The sequence below is a fragment of the Erinaceus europaeus genome, chromosome 16 (genome assembly GCF_950295315.1).
Source record: "Erinaceus europaeus chromosome 16, mEriEur2.1, whole genome shotgun sequence".
Classification (NCBI taxonomy): domain Eukaryota; kingdom Metazoa; phylum Chordata; class Mammalia; order Eulipotyphla; family Erinaceidae; genus Erinaceus; species Erinaceus europaeus.
The window spans coordinates 54,899,362-54,912,821 of record NC_080177.1 but is presented as its reverse complement, the minus strand read 5'-3'; the positions used below and the strand labels follow the sequence as shown (position 1 = coordinate 54,912,821).

The following is a 13,460-nucleotide window of genomic DNA, read 5'->3' as shown; positions in this document are numbered from 1 at the left end:
TCCTTGTTGCATTGGATGGTCTGATTCAGAGTTTCCCAAAGGTCCTCAGAGGTTAACTGCAGAGATTTCTCATTCTCTATGCTTCTTGGGTGTCCAAGTCAGGGACTAGTTGGCAACAGATGACATTGTCTCAAAGATCCAGGGGGGAAAGTGGAAAGGGGCTTGTATTTACTGAGAATGTAAATGTCAGATATTGTCATTTCTATTAAGTGAGTCCTTAGCAAGGTTATAAACCTTATCCAAGGTCAAACCGTGTGCTGATGAGCCAACAAGATAGAATTTGGAGCCATGCTGTCTCCTAATCATAAGTGTTTATTTCCTGCAGGAATGCAAATCGCTCACTTGCACCAATTCTCTTAGCCATCTAGCAAAAACATCTCAAATTCCATCATCACACTGACTTTCAAGAGACCCTATAATGTTTACATCTTCTCATTCATCTGTCCAAATCAATGGGGCTATTTATTCTCAACTGCTGGTGAGGAACTTTCTTAACTCAGCATTTTGAGAAGAACAGTCTAAGTATTTGAATTGCTTCATTTCATGCTCATTCTCTTGGCATGCATCATTTTAGTCTGCTTTTAAAAATAGATTTCAAAATCATGACACATTCAGATACGAAAACCAGAGGATGAGGAACACGATAAAACTAATCTGAAATGGTTACAAGATACAACTTACCTATATGGAGCAATCTCAGATTAAATAGAAAACTTTACAATTTATGAAGCAACCACTTACACATGCTCAATCGGGGGAGGGGGCTGGGAAGAGAAAAACAGTTTAGGATTTCAAGTTTAGAATTTACTCCACTCTCCCATAGTTGCATATCTTCCATAATTTAAGAGTGCATTTCTTTTCTTTTTATTGTTGTAGTTATTATTGTTGTTGCTGATGTCGTCATTGCTGGATAGGACAGAGAGAAATGGAGAGAGGAGGGGGAAGACAGAGAGGGGAAGAGAAAGAGAGACACCTGCAGACCTGCTTCACCACCTGTGATGTGACTCCCCTGCAGGTGGGGAGCCAGGGCTCAAACTGGGATCCTTATAAGGGCCCTTGCACTTTGTGCCACGTGCGCTTAACCTGCTGCACTACTGCCTGACTCCTAGGAGTGCATTTCTTAAGTGTCTTGAAAAATTGTTTCTGTAGTCAATCGCAATTCACCAGCTATGAAATGAGAAGGCAGTGTAACAATTTGCTTATTTGGGTGTCAGTTATCATGTGGTGAGAAAAAGCAATCTTTTCTGAGTAATACAGTAAAGCTTCTTTCCCTCTTGCTTAGCTTTCTACTATATATACAGCAATAAAAATAATTCTGTGAGTGCTAGCCCTCATGCTGATGCCCACAACACCTGCTTCCACATTTTTATAATCTGAGAAATTATGTAACAGCCTATCTGGCTTAATCCTTACTCAAATAATAAATAGACTCAGGCTTTTTCCTTCACAAGTCACTTCCACATTCTTCTTTCGCCAACACTCACATAAGTGTTCTCATGCCCTAATATTTCATTTTAAGACGAGAGTCTGAATTGTATCCATCACATTCTGGTAATCTAACCCAATACTTGCCTCTCAAAAATATTGCTGACTTGAGTTCCTAGGTTTAATTTCCTTCAAAATGTCAGAACCAGAAGCATGAAAGCAGGGGCCAGGTGGCAGCATACCATTTAAGGACCCAGGTCTGAGTCCTGATCCCCATCTGTGAGGGTGGGGATGGATTTCCACAAATGATAAAGTAGATCTGCAAGTGTTTCTCTCTCTTTCTTTCTATCTCCCATCCCTTCTCAGTTTCTCTTTGTCCTATCAGTCATGATAGAAAGGAAAATTTAAAAAAAAAAAAAAAAAAAAAGGAAAAAATGGCCACTGGGAGTGATTTGTAGTGCTGGTACTATAATCTAATCCCCATTGATGGTGATAAAAATTAAAAAAAAAAAAAAAGCATGAGAATGGGGATACAGAACTCTGGTGGTGGGAACAGAGTGGAATTATACCGTTGTCTCTTAATTTTGTAAATTACTATTAAGTCATTAATATTTTTTTTCTAAAAAGTCATTAATATTTTTGGGAAATGCTCCACTTAGCCACTTTGGGAAATGTCAAAATGGGGAAGGAAGAATTAACAGGTACATTTTTCCTCCCTCTAATACATTCTTTCTTTTATGCGAAAACCACAGAAAAATCACAGTACGGTGCTGTTCAAACTATGAAGTGCATATAAGCCTTCTGGGAACTTTGCTGGAATGCAGATTCAGATTATTTTAATTAGCCCAAATTTCTGCTTTTCTTTTTCCTTTTTTTTGGTCATCTGTGGGGGCCTCACTGCTCCAGGCTGACTTTTTCAGGTAGAAAGACAGAGACACAGAAAGACACCATAGGATCTGGGTCAAACTTACATGTTTCTAATAAGCTTCAGTACAAGGATGATTTTGCTGATTTGCATACTAAATTTGAGTAATAAGGTCCTAATACCTTTCCCCTTCCAAATCCAGAGTATTTCTTACCTTTCAGTTTCCTTATGGCTGATAATCAAGAGAACTAGATAGGACCGAGAAATCAGGACTTTTCTATAGAGGAATCCACCCTGCACATAGGAACTCATAACTATCACTCACTGTCCAGACTCTGGCTCTTTCTTTCTGGCCATGATTTGCCAGATCCTTCCTGACTAGCTGAATGACAAATGGGCTCAGTCTCTCCAGTCTCACCTGATGCCAGTCTGCCAGAAACTCAAACTTTAGTGGTGTGGGACACCTGCAAAAATAGATTCCTAAGGTGTGGCCTTGAAATTCTGGTTCCTTAGGGTTTGGGAGGGCACCACAAACAAAATGTCACTCTTAGTGATGCTAATGAATCCTGAAATTCAGGGGAAGGAAATGCATGACACCTCTCCCATGGATCGGAGAAACCTGTATCGCATGGGGTCAGTGCCTTTATATTAAGTAAGATAGCAAAGAAAGATGGAGGAAAAAAAAAATAACAGCTCAAGCATCTGGCACTGTGACAGAAAAAATAACTTCCTTCCCAATTTAAATATTTGCTTAAAGTTATATACGGTTAATTCTACTGTACTTTGATCTTTTCTTTAGAGAAGATTGCTAAAAGTGTGATGTATTATTATGCAGATACTTGTTTTAATGAAGGTATTATAGTGTGTGTATATATCAGCTAATGATTTCAAAGGAACTTTTTAAAATATTTATTCCCTTTTGTTGTTCTTGTTGTAGTTATTGTTGTTGTTATTGATGTCATTGTTGATGTCGTCGTTGTTAGATAGGACAGAGAGAAATGGAGAGAGAGGAAGACAGAGAGGGGGCGAGAAGTCAGACACCTGCAGACCTTCTTCACACCTGCAGACCTTCTTCACCACCATGCAGGTGGGGAGCCGGGAGCTCGAACTGGGATCCTTATGCCGGTGCTTGGGCTTTGCGCCACATGAGCTTAACCCACTACGCTACCGCCTGACTCCCATCAAAGGAACTTTTGTCTTTTGAACAGTTACTTTCTGATTAAAGAAATAAAACTGGAGTCCACATAGATAACACTTTTATCATCTCTAGGAACAGAACAGACACTGAAATCCATCAGCAAAAATAAGTTCTGAAAATTAGCTAGTGTCATTAAATTAACAGAAACAAATGTAAAATATAAAAAAGGTGACTTTACAAATGAAATGTCCTGAGAAATCTTCAAGTTTGGCTACTTGGACTCTGCTGGGGTGGAGGAGGCATCTTGAGGGCTGTTAGCCTCTTCAGGCTCCTCTATTGGCTCTGCCACAGCAGGAGTGACCTCAGACAGAGCAGGGGGGACTTCTGAATCAGAGGTGGCTCCTGTATGACCAGAAGTGGTCTCAGTCTGACTGGGAGTGCTTTCAGTCTCAGGAGCCAAGGTTTCCTGACTGGAGCCACCATCTGTTGAACTTGGTATAATGTCAGCTTGAGGAGGTGCAGGCTCTTCTTCTGGCTCTAGTTCTGTCTCCTGACTTTGAACTTCCTCCCCTTCTTCTACCATAGCAGGTGGCAGCTGTAGGAAAGTCTGGTGGAAAAAGCAACCATTAATGTGAATTCAAACGCTGATTTAGAAAAGTAACAGATACTGAGTTCTCAACACTGCTGATCATTTTATAGGATACCTCTAACAACTCTGGTGACAACAGCCTGGGTTTTGCTGACATCCTGGAACATGCTTAGTAGATATCACATGGTCTGTTCAAAGTACATATTAAGCTGTCAGAGAGAGAAATTAAGCAATCGACTTTTTTGTTGTTTTTGTTTTTTAACCAAAGGAATGTTCTGTCACACTCCTGAAAAACGACTGTTGACTGGGACTAATTGCCACAATTACTCAAGATAAGACTAGCTTCAGAGGCAGGAGAGACAGTTCAGCAGGTGAAATGCAGGACTTGTCTGTGTGAAGCCATGGCTAAAACAGTGGCACTGCCTATGCTGAAGTGGTAGCCTAGTATCTCTACCTCTCCTTCCTGTAAAATAAATTAATTGGGGGGTGGGGAAGGAGGTGTATTGCACCAAAGTAAAACTCCCTCTGGGGGAGGGTGCAGGTCATAGAATACAGAGGAAGACCTACTAGGGTTTGAATTGTTATGTGGAAAACTGAGAAATGTTACATAGGTACAAACTATTATATTTTATTTTACTGTTGACTGTAAACCATTAATTCACCAATAAAGAAATTATATAAAAAAAAAAAAAAAGAAGAAAAAAAAAAAGAGTCAGTTTTGGTCAGTCCTGTGAGAAGTGGAGAGGGACCAAGTCTTGGCACAGAGAGGAGTTAACAGGCACAAGGCTTCTGTCCCTTACAATGAAACCCAGGGCAGCTCTGGATGCCTCGCTTTCACTTTATCATGTGCCAGTCTAAAGCTAAGGCCCAGCTTCTCTCTGTAGGGGCTATTTCTCTTCTTGGAAACTGGAACTTAAAAAAAAAAAAAAGAATACTTAATAGGATTAACAACATATGTATAAAGGTAAGCCTGTGTGCCAAAGACTATCAAGCATTGAAGAGAATTCAAAGAAAGAAACACTTAATAGTGTTAAGATGTTAAATCTCCTAAGGCCATGTGGTGGTATATTCCATTGAGTGCACATATTACCATGCAGAAGGAGCAGGGTTCAAGACCCCTGTCCCTGTCCCCACCTTCAGGGGTAGGGGGTGAAGGGGAAGCTTCACAAGTGGTAAAGCCAGTCTGCCTCCCTTTCTTTTTTTTTTTTTGACAGGTTTTATTTATTTATTTATTCCCTTTTGTTGCCCTTGCTTTTTTATTTTTGTAGTTATTGCTGTTGTTCTTGATGTCGTCGTTGTTGGATAGGACAGAGAGAAATGGAGAGAGGAGGGGAAGTCAGAGAGGGGGAGAGAAAGATAGACACTTGCAGACCTGCTTCACTGCCTGTGAAGTGACTTCCCTGCAGGTAGGGAGCCGGGGGCTCGAACGGGATCCTTATGCCAGTCCTTGTGCTTTGCGCTACCTGAGCTTAACCCGCTGTGCTACCACCCAACTCCCTCTCTTTCTCTTTCTATCTCTTCCTCCTTCTCATTCTCTCTGTTCTATCAAATATAAAAACACAAAGAAAAGTATGCTGATGTCTTAAAAACTGTTAATTTCCCCAAATTGATCACAAGGAATGCATATGTCCCAAAATATCTCAATCAAAGCTTATTCTACTTTCTTGGGAAGTAGAAATAGGTAAGCTGATTCTCATTCTGCTGGTGAGAATGAGAAATAATACAATCAGTTTCTCCAGCAGTTTGGAGTTTTTCTTCTCCCCTCCCCCCCCCTTAAATTCATATAGAGAGACAGAGAGAGAAAATAAGTGACCATAACACTAAAGTTTTGTTCAGTGTGATCTGAAGAAAACCGGGGCTGGGTGCAAACCTGGTTTGTGTACACAGCAAAGCAGCGCCCTTCCCAAGTGAGGTATTTCATCAGCCCTGCAATACTCTTAAAAACTTGAACATACACATTGGATTACTACACACCAATGAAAAGATATGCTAGAATATAACAAACTGTATGCTTATAATCACGCCAAGTCATACCTACACAAAGATATCTGAAAACATGCATAATATCAATGTACTTTGGTTTAGTGGATTACTCACAAGGAATCAAGTACTTCAAAGATTTATTCTGCAATGGAAGAAAATAAGAGTCAATTCTGAGAACTTACCTGATGATAATGATGTGTGCTTTGTATCAAATGCATGTACATGTTGTATACAAAGTTTGCCATCTGGGGCATATTCTTGATTATCTGCACTTCATGAGGTGGTCTCTCTCCATTCTAAAAGGCAAAAAAAAAGTTAAGTTGAGTAAAAACCTTAAAAGCTAACATTCCAATAGAAGCCAATGTTTCGATCTTATGTGTAAGAACTATCAGGGTTCTCCTTGAAAAATTCATGTTAAGTGAAATATGTCAGAAACAGAAGGATGAATATAGGATGATCTCACTCTCAGGCAGAAGTTGAAAAACAAGATCAGATCAGAAGAGAAAACACAAGTAGAACCTGAACTGGAATTGGCATATTGCACCAAAGTGTGTGTGTGTGTGGGAAGAATACAGGTCCAAGAAGGATGACAGAGGACCTAGTGGGGGTTGTATTGTTATATGGAAAGCTGGCAAATGTTATGCATGTACAAACTATTGTATTTACTGTGGAATGTAAAATATTAATTCCCCAATAAAGAAATAAAAAAAAAGGGTAAAAAACCCAAACAAACTATCAGGGTTCTAAAGACATGAAATAGTACGAGGTTGGACAGTACACGACTTAGTATTTTAAGTATTAGTTGTACTATTATGTGCAGAAGTGTGAGTGTGTGTGTGTGTGTGTGATATAAAAGCTCACTCAAGGTTTACAAAATACTGATTTGAAATCATGATGTGTAACGTCAAACAGAAATGTACAGTCACTTATATAAGTTGTCAAATCATAGCAGGGGAGAGAGAAATAAATCATTACCACTGGACCGAACTTTTCATAAAGATCATGGCAATTTTTCATTAAGAACTATGGTATGATTGTTAAAAGTTTTAAAAAGGAAATGAACATGCATTTGTTTCTTTTGCAGATGGACTATAAGAAGGATAAACGAGTGACTAAAGAGATTGGCTACCTTTGGGAGAAGGCAGCAGTGACAAGGACCTCTAAATCTCTTAGTTAAGCATATGTACTATCTCTTAGAATATAAACTTCAGAGAATTTTTTTTAAGGGCTAAACCATTTATTAATGTATTAACAAATATTTAGTTAAATTCCTCTTAAAAGTCATCATTTGTTAATATTTGCGCTATTATTAATTACTAATATGGTGTCTAGAGTTGATTTGCCTGGATTTTCAAATCCTGGATTCTCACTTCCCCATAAATGTATGGGCAACTTATTTCTCTAGCCTTCAATTCTCTCATATGTAAAATGAGGTGAGTAAAGTCTATGGAGCAGGGCTGTTCTTGAGAAGAAATGAGATAACATATATAAGTAGATCTGTGTGATTATGATTCTAGGTAATCTGGTCATCTCTAAAAGAAAGCTGCTTTACACAGGAAGACAGAAAAAGTCCTACCTTTCTACTGGTTGGAAAAGGTTCTGTTGGAATTATATGCAAGTGAAGTGGGCGTGCTGTGAGTTGGCTGAAAGCTGGAGTTAGTTCAAAACAGTTTTGAAAGAGGGACACTCTGGCGAAGATATAAAGCCCCAGTCTGGCTCTTGACATGGCCACCACTAAGCGACGAACATCCCTTTAGGAAAGAAACAAAATCAAGAAGCATATTTGAATAGTATATTTACATAGCTTTTCTTCCTTAAGCAATGTTCCACTAAATATTCCTTTTAAGCTACGGCAAAAAAAAACCCCCAAAAAAACAAGTTTTAAAAAGTAAACAGTAAATCAACTAACGTCTGAATATTTTGGAAAGGATATAGAAGAGGAAATCATAAGACAACCCAATGCAATGAAAAGGTCTAAGTAGTTATTTCACTAATGTGAAGGAACAATTCAGCTGCCAGTTAATATGTACCAGCGTCTTTCCATTTCTTTACTTACCAAATTTCCAGGTTCTGTTGACATCAATTTTTATTTCCTGAATAACTTTTAATTAATTATTATTATTTTTTTTAGATAGAGGTGAGAAATGAGATGAGAGAGTTAGAGTGTGTGTGTGTGTGTGTGTGTGTGTGAGGGGAGGGGAAGAGAGAGAGAGAGAGAGGGAGAGAGAGAGAAAACACAGCACTGAAGTTTCCTTCAATTTGGTGGGGGCCAGGTTCAAGCAACACACTATCCAAGTGAGCTTTTTTGCTGGTTTGGTAGGTTAACTCTTAACACACGATTTTAAGTAACTCAGAACAATCATAAACAAAAACATGATAGAGTGATAAAACTATCAGGGGCTGGGTGGTGGTGTACCTGGATGAGTGCACATGTTACAATGTGCAAGGACCCAGGTTCAAGCCCCTGGTCCCCACTTACAGGGGGAAAGCTTTGTGAAAACAGTGTTGTAGGTCTCTCTCTCTCTCTCTCTCTCTCTCTCTCTCCCTCTATAACATCCCCTTCCCTTGCAATTTCTGGCTGTCTCTATCTAATGAATAAAAATAAAGACAATTAAAAAAATTATGATCACTATTTACTCTAGCACTTGGGTTCCATGCCTGGTCTATATGTACTCAGTGTTGATATGAACAGTAATAAAAATGGTTTAACTGAACGATCACACCCTACATGTGACTGACTGTATGATGAATAATGTTAGTTTTTTTTAATTAATTAATTTATTGGATAGAAACTGAGAGGAATTGAGAGTGAAGGAGGAGACAGAGTGGGAGAAAGAGGGGTATTTGTAGCACTACTTCACTGCTTGTGAAGCCGCCTCCTTGCAGGTGAGGACCAGGGGCTTGAACCTGGGTCCTGGTGCATGTGTGTGCTTTACTGGGTGTGCCGCCACTCAGCCCCTGATATCAGGTTTTTTTTTTTTTTTAATGATTTTTAAATTTTACGAGAGAAGATTTTATAAACAATAAGGTCCAACAATGATCATTCTTAACCCCCCAAAATGCTACGGTGTGTTACAAAGATCAAATGTTACAAAGACTGTCACAAAATAAATAACCAGAGAACCAGCAACTGGTATATTTGTCAAATGGCTTTTATCTTTGCATCATGCAAAACCTTTTGGAAATATCTTTAATCCAACTTCATTTTCTGTAGTGTTGTATAGCCTTGATAGGGATCTAGCTTTTTTTATCAAGAGGTGCTGTGTGACACCAGGGCATGATATTAGTTATATTAATGCCAATGTGTGGGGGTGGGAGGAGTGTTAGGAAATCAGTCCGCTCCCCTTGAAAACTAAGAAAAGTTCATAGGTAGAAGGGAAAGGCATATCCCTTTGCTGTAGTTTTGAAGATGTCAAGAATCTAGCGAATTGCCAAATAATAGTTAGATCTGAAAATATTCATGAAATGCATGAGCAAACACCAAAACTAAAACAACACCAGAAAGGAAAGCAAAGGATGGCACTGTGAGTCAACAGGGCTCCTGGGAGCAGTATCTTGAACCAGGGCAACGGCAGTTGCAGTGTCCTAGAACAGATTTTTGGAAGCAGAAGTGAATAGTGTGGTAACTATACAATCTCTGGATTAGCTGACCCTGGAAGAGAAAGGTGTGGTTAAATACATTAGGAAAAGTGTAGAGGCTCCTTAGGTGGTTCAACAGACTTGTAATGACTCAGGATTCCATTTCCCAGGTCCACACCTCATAGAAAGGAAAATGTGATCATACAAAACTGTGTATGAACATTCAGAGCAGCATTATACATAATAGTTGAAAACAGAAATAATTCAAATACCCAACTCTCCATAAATACATAAGTATGACATGCCCACACAAATCAAATGGTGGTTACCAAAGGCTTGAGGGAAAAGGAAGGGCAGCAAGTGCCAAGTGTAATGTTTCTTGACAGAATGATGAAAATACCCTAAAACTTGAATAGTAGCATAAAATATCATGGAACCATACACTTAAAATAGGTGAACTATATGGTATATATACTGTGTGTCATTAGAGCTGCTCTCAAGAGATACAAGGAAATAAATTTCCTTGTCTTACAGACTTGAAAATGATTTTCTTACTAACAAGTAAAAGATGTTCTCTAAAAGTCAAAAAATTCTATGAATTCTGATAAAATCCTCATTATAAAACCAGAGCTATCTAGGTAATGAGAATCTAGAGGCAGGCCTCATATCCGTGAGACCCTAGCCCCATCTCTGGCACTGTATATGCCAAAGTGACCCTTTGTTTCTCTTTCTTGTAAATAAATGAATCATAAAGGGAATAATTTAAGTCACAGGGGTGTGATTAAAAACAAGGATTTCTGAAAAGCGAGAAGAGAAAGCAGTATTCATATATTCATAGTTTTGGAAAGATTTCAATTATGCAAATCATGATGTTTAGTTCAGAGAGTAGCTATAAAGCTCAATGCAGAAAAGGAATTGCTTTTGAGGAAAGCTAGTGTCTTAAACATGTTTGATAGTTAAAAACAGAAAACAAATAGTATTTTAGGATGCTACAGCTGTGAAATAATATTGAAACAACACATATTTGCTTACATTTACATAAAATTTACCAGATTTCTATAACATTATCACTGGGTTAAGCTCCAAAGAGAGCTGGACTTGACGGCATTATGAAAACCTAGATTGTTTTCTGAAGTCCACCTAATAATAGAAGGAACACTCCTTTTAGTTTTGACGGTATGTCACACAAGATAAAGGTTTATATGAAAATAAATGACCGCTTTGTAATAAGACGGGATATTATTTCTATAAATCTGTAGCTCACGAATACATCACAATAAATGCTAAAAATAGATTGTTTTGACAATTCTTAATCCTGGGAGAACAAATGGCTCCTTTATCCTCTAACGCTGAAGCTTTAAGACTGTCTACGGGGGGTGGGGCTGGGAGTCAGATATCCCATGCAATGAAAAATCTACTCTGAAGAGGCTTTTTACTTCACCTCCTTGAATATCTGACAGCATGTTTTCAACATACATAGAAAATACATCTGAGTACAATATATATGTAAAGACTTTATAATAAAAGATTATCTTTGAATGCTACTGAAGAATTAAAACACTGGAACAATTCAGAGTAAAAAAAGTTTACAAGCAATAGCAATGATTAACTAGACAAGAAAGCTGGTGCTGCTATTTTCCAACTAAGGCACGTTAACATTAACAATCATGATTTAAACTTTCAAAAACTGAAAATTACTTAGACACTGAAATTCAAAGTAGAAATATAAACAATAGAGTTCAACAAAATGAACGTTCTTCCTTACGTACCTCAGATGTCCTACTGCCCTAGTTCGTACTAGAGAAAGGAGAATATAGTCATTCTGTTGACCTTGAAATCTATCAACAGTTGTCACCTAAAAAGAAAAAAAGGGGAAATATAGTATATTTTAAAGTAGCCTAAGAACAAAACCTACAGCTATTAAATAGTGCTGTAAAAAAATAAAATCTCAGCCTTAAATAATCCCCAAGACAGACATGATCTTATATATGGAATTCAGAGAACAATAAATATTAGGAAATAAACCACAATAACCAAATTAAGCTATATTATTCTTATAATTCTCATGTTTGTTGACAACAAAGTATTTGTGGAATATTCTTCCTCCACTAGACTACCAAATTCCACAAAAGTAGAGTGTGTTTATCTCTGCTGCCTGGTATCCTAGTCTGATGCCCATCAGTGTAATTTAATAAGCTTGCTATAATAAACTTAAATCTTCCCATCTTGATAATGAGGTAAACAGAGAACACATCATGTTCACAAAACTACCTTATTTGGTCTTCCAATCAATGGATTGTTCCCACATCTTCGATTGATGATGTCACGAATAAGATGCTTTTGTCCATTGTATGTTGTTAGAATGCTGATCTTGTCTGCAGGATAACCAAGTAAGCACATGTACATAAAAAGTGCCACTACATATTCTGCCTCTCCAAGATTCTGTAATACAAATAGGATCGAGATGTGAATTTATTTCCTTTTGCTTCAATGCTATAGAAGAAATGGTTAAGTAGAACTGCTCATCGAACTGCTCATCATTACATCTCCAGATGTGAACAACCTCATAAAACTAAGGAATACTTTATCTAAGAAAAATACCGGGGGGCTGGGCAGTAGCATGGTGTGTTAATAACACATGGTGCAAAGTGCAGGGACTGGTGCAAGGATCCTGGTTAGAGGCGCCAGCTCCCCACCTGCAGGGGAGTTGCTTCACAAGTGGTGAAGCAGGTCTTCAGGTATCTTTCTCTCTCCTTCTCTATATTCCCCTCCTCTCTCAATTTCTCTCTGTCCTATCCAACAACAACAACAGCAATGGCAACAATAACAACAACAAGGGCAACAAAATGGGAGAAATGGCCTCCAGGAGCAGCCCCAGCAGTAACCCTGGATGCAAAAAAAGAAAAACAATGACAAATAAAAATAGAACACATGGTAATTATTTTCTTTGACACATTTGCTATATATTTGTAAGGCAGGGAATAATCATGAAAGTTACCAACTTGGGCTCGGGAGATAGCATAATTAGTTATGCAAAAAGACTTTCATGCCTGAGGCTCCATGGCTCAAGGCTCCCCAGTTCCACCATACAGCCAGAGTTGAGCAGTGTACTGATCTCACTCTCTCCGTATCTTTCTCTTGATTAAAAAAAATAAAATGTTTTAATAAAATGACTTGCTGTTTGAGTCGTCCTTTAAAAAAAAAAAAGGGACAATATAACTCAACATTATTTTAGTGTGCTACAACTACAATTATGGGAAGAGATGTAACAAAAAGTAGCAAGGTGACTACTGAATAAATCACTCAGAAATTCTGCCCAATACTTTGTGGTTATTGTTGAGAGGGCTGGGGCACAGAACTTTGGTGGGGGGCACCTTGCTACTGCAGAGACCAAATGGAAGTAATAGATGAGGGAAATAAAATGAGAACACAAACATAACATGAAAGTCTTAAAAGAAAGACAAACATTGAATTTCACATATATGCAATAGGGAAATTCCAGGAAGAATCACCGAAAATTCATTAAAATGACACACAGCTGAATGATATCTTCATTTAAGATTTCTAGTTTTGCGGGGTCAAGCCACTGTACAACAGGTTAAGCTCACATGCTACCATGAACAAGAATCCAGGTTTGAGCTCCCGCACCCCACCTGCAGGAAGGAAGCTTCATCAGAGGTGAAGCACGTCTGCAGTGTTTCTCTTTCTCTTTCTCTCTCTCTCTTCTTCCACCTCTCCTCTCAATTTCTCTCTGTCCTATCTAATACAAATATGGGAGGGGGAGGAAAAAAATGGCTACTGGGAGCAGTAGTGCTGGCACCAAATGCCACTGATAACCCTACTGGCAGAAAAGAGAAAATGGGGGAAATTTTTTAGTTTTT

The 13,460-nt window shown here is 38.4% G+C and overlaps 1 protein-coding gene across 1 annotated transcript in view; it reads right to left on the bottom strand.

The window, feature by feature from the left end:
* Positions 1 to 3,529: 3,529 nt before the first annotated feature.
* The window catches only part of AQR (aquarius intron-binding spliceosomal factor), a 97,839-nt gene continuing 87,908 nt past the window's right edge, over positions 3,530 to 13,460 (bottom strand). Inside the window, exons 31-35 of the mRNA XM_007521693.3 lie at positions 11,851 to 12,021; positions 11,349 to 11,434; positions 7,577 to 7,751; positions 6,183 to 6,296; positions 3,530 to 4,035 (exon numbers count right to left, since the gene is read on the bottom strand). Coding sequence (XP_007521755.1) covers positions 3,700 to 4,035; positions 6,183 to 6,296; positions 7,577 to 7,751; positions 11,349 to 11,434; positions 11,851 to 12,021 — 882 coding nt within the window. The 3' untranslated portion in view covers positions 3,530 to 3,699. The remainder of the gene's footprint in view (positions 4,036 to 6,182; positions 6,297 to 7,576; positions 7,752 to 11,348; positions 11,435 to 11,850; positions 12,022 to 13,460) is intronic.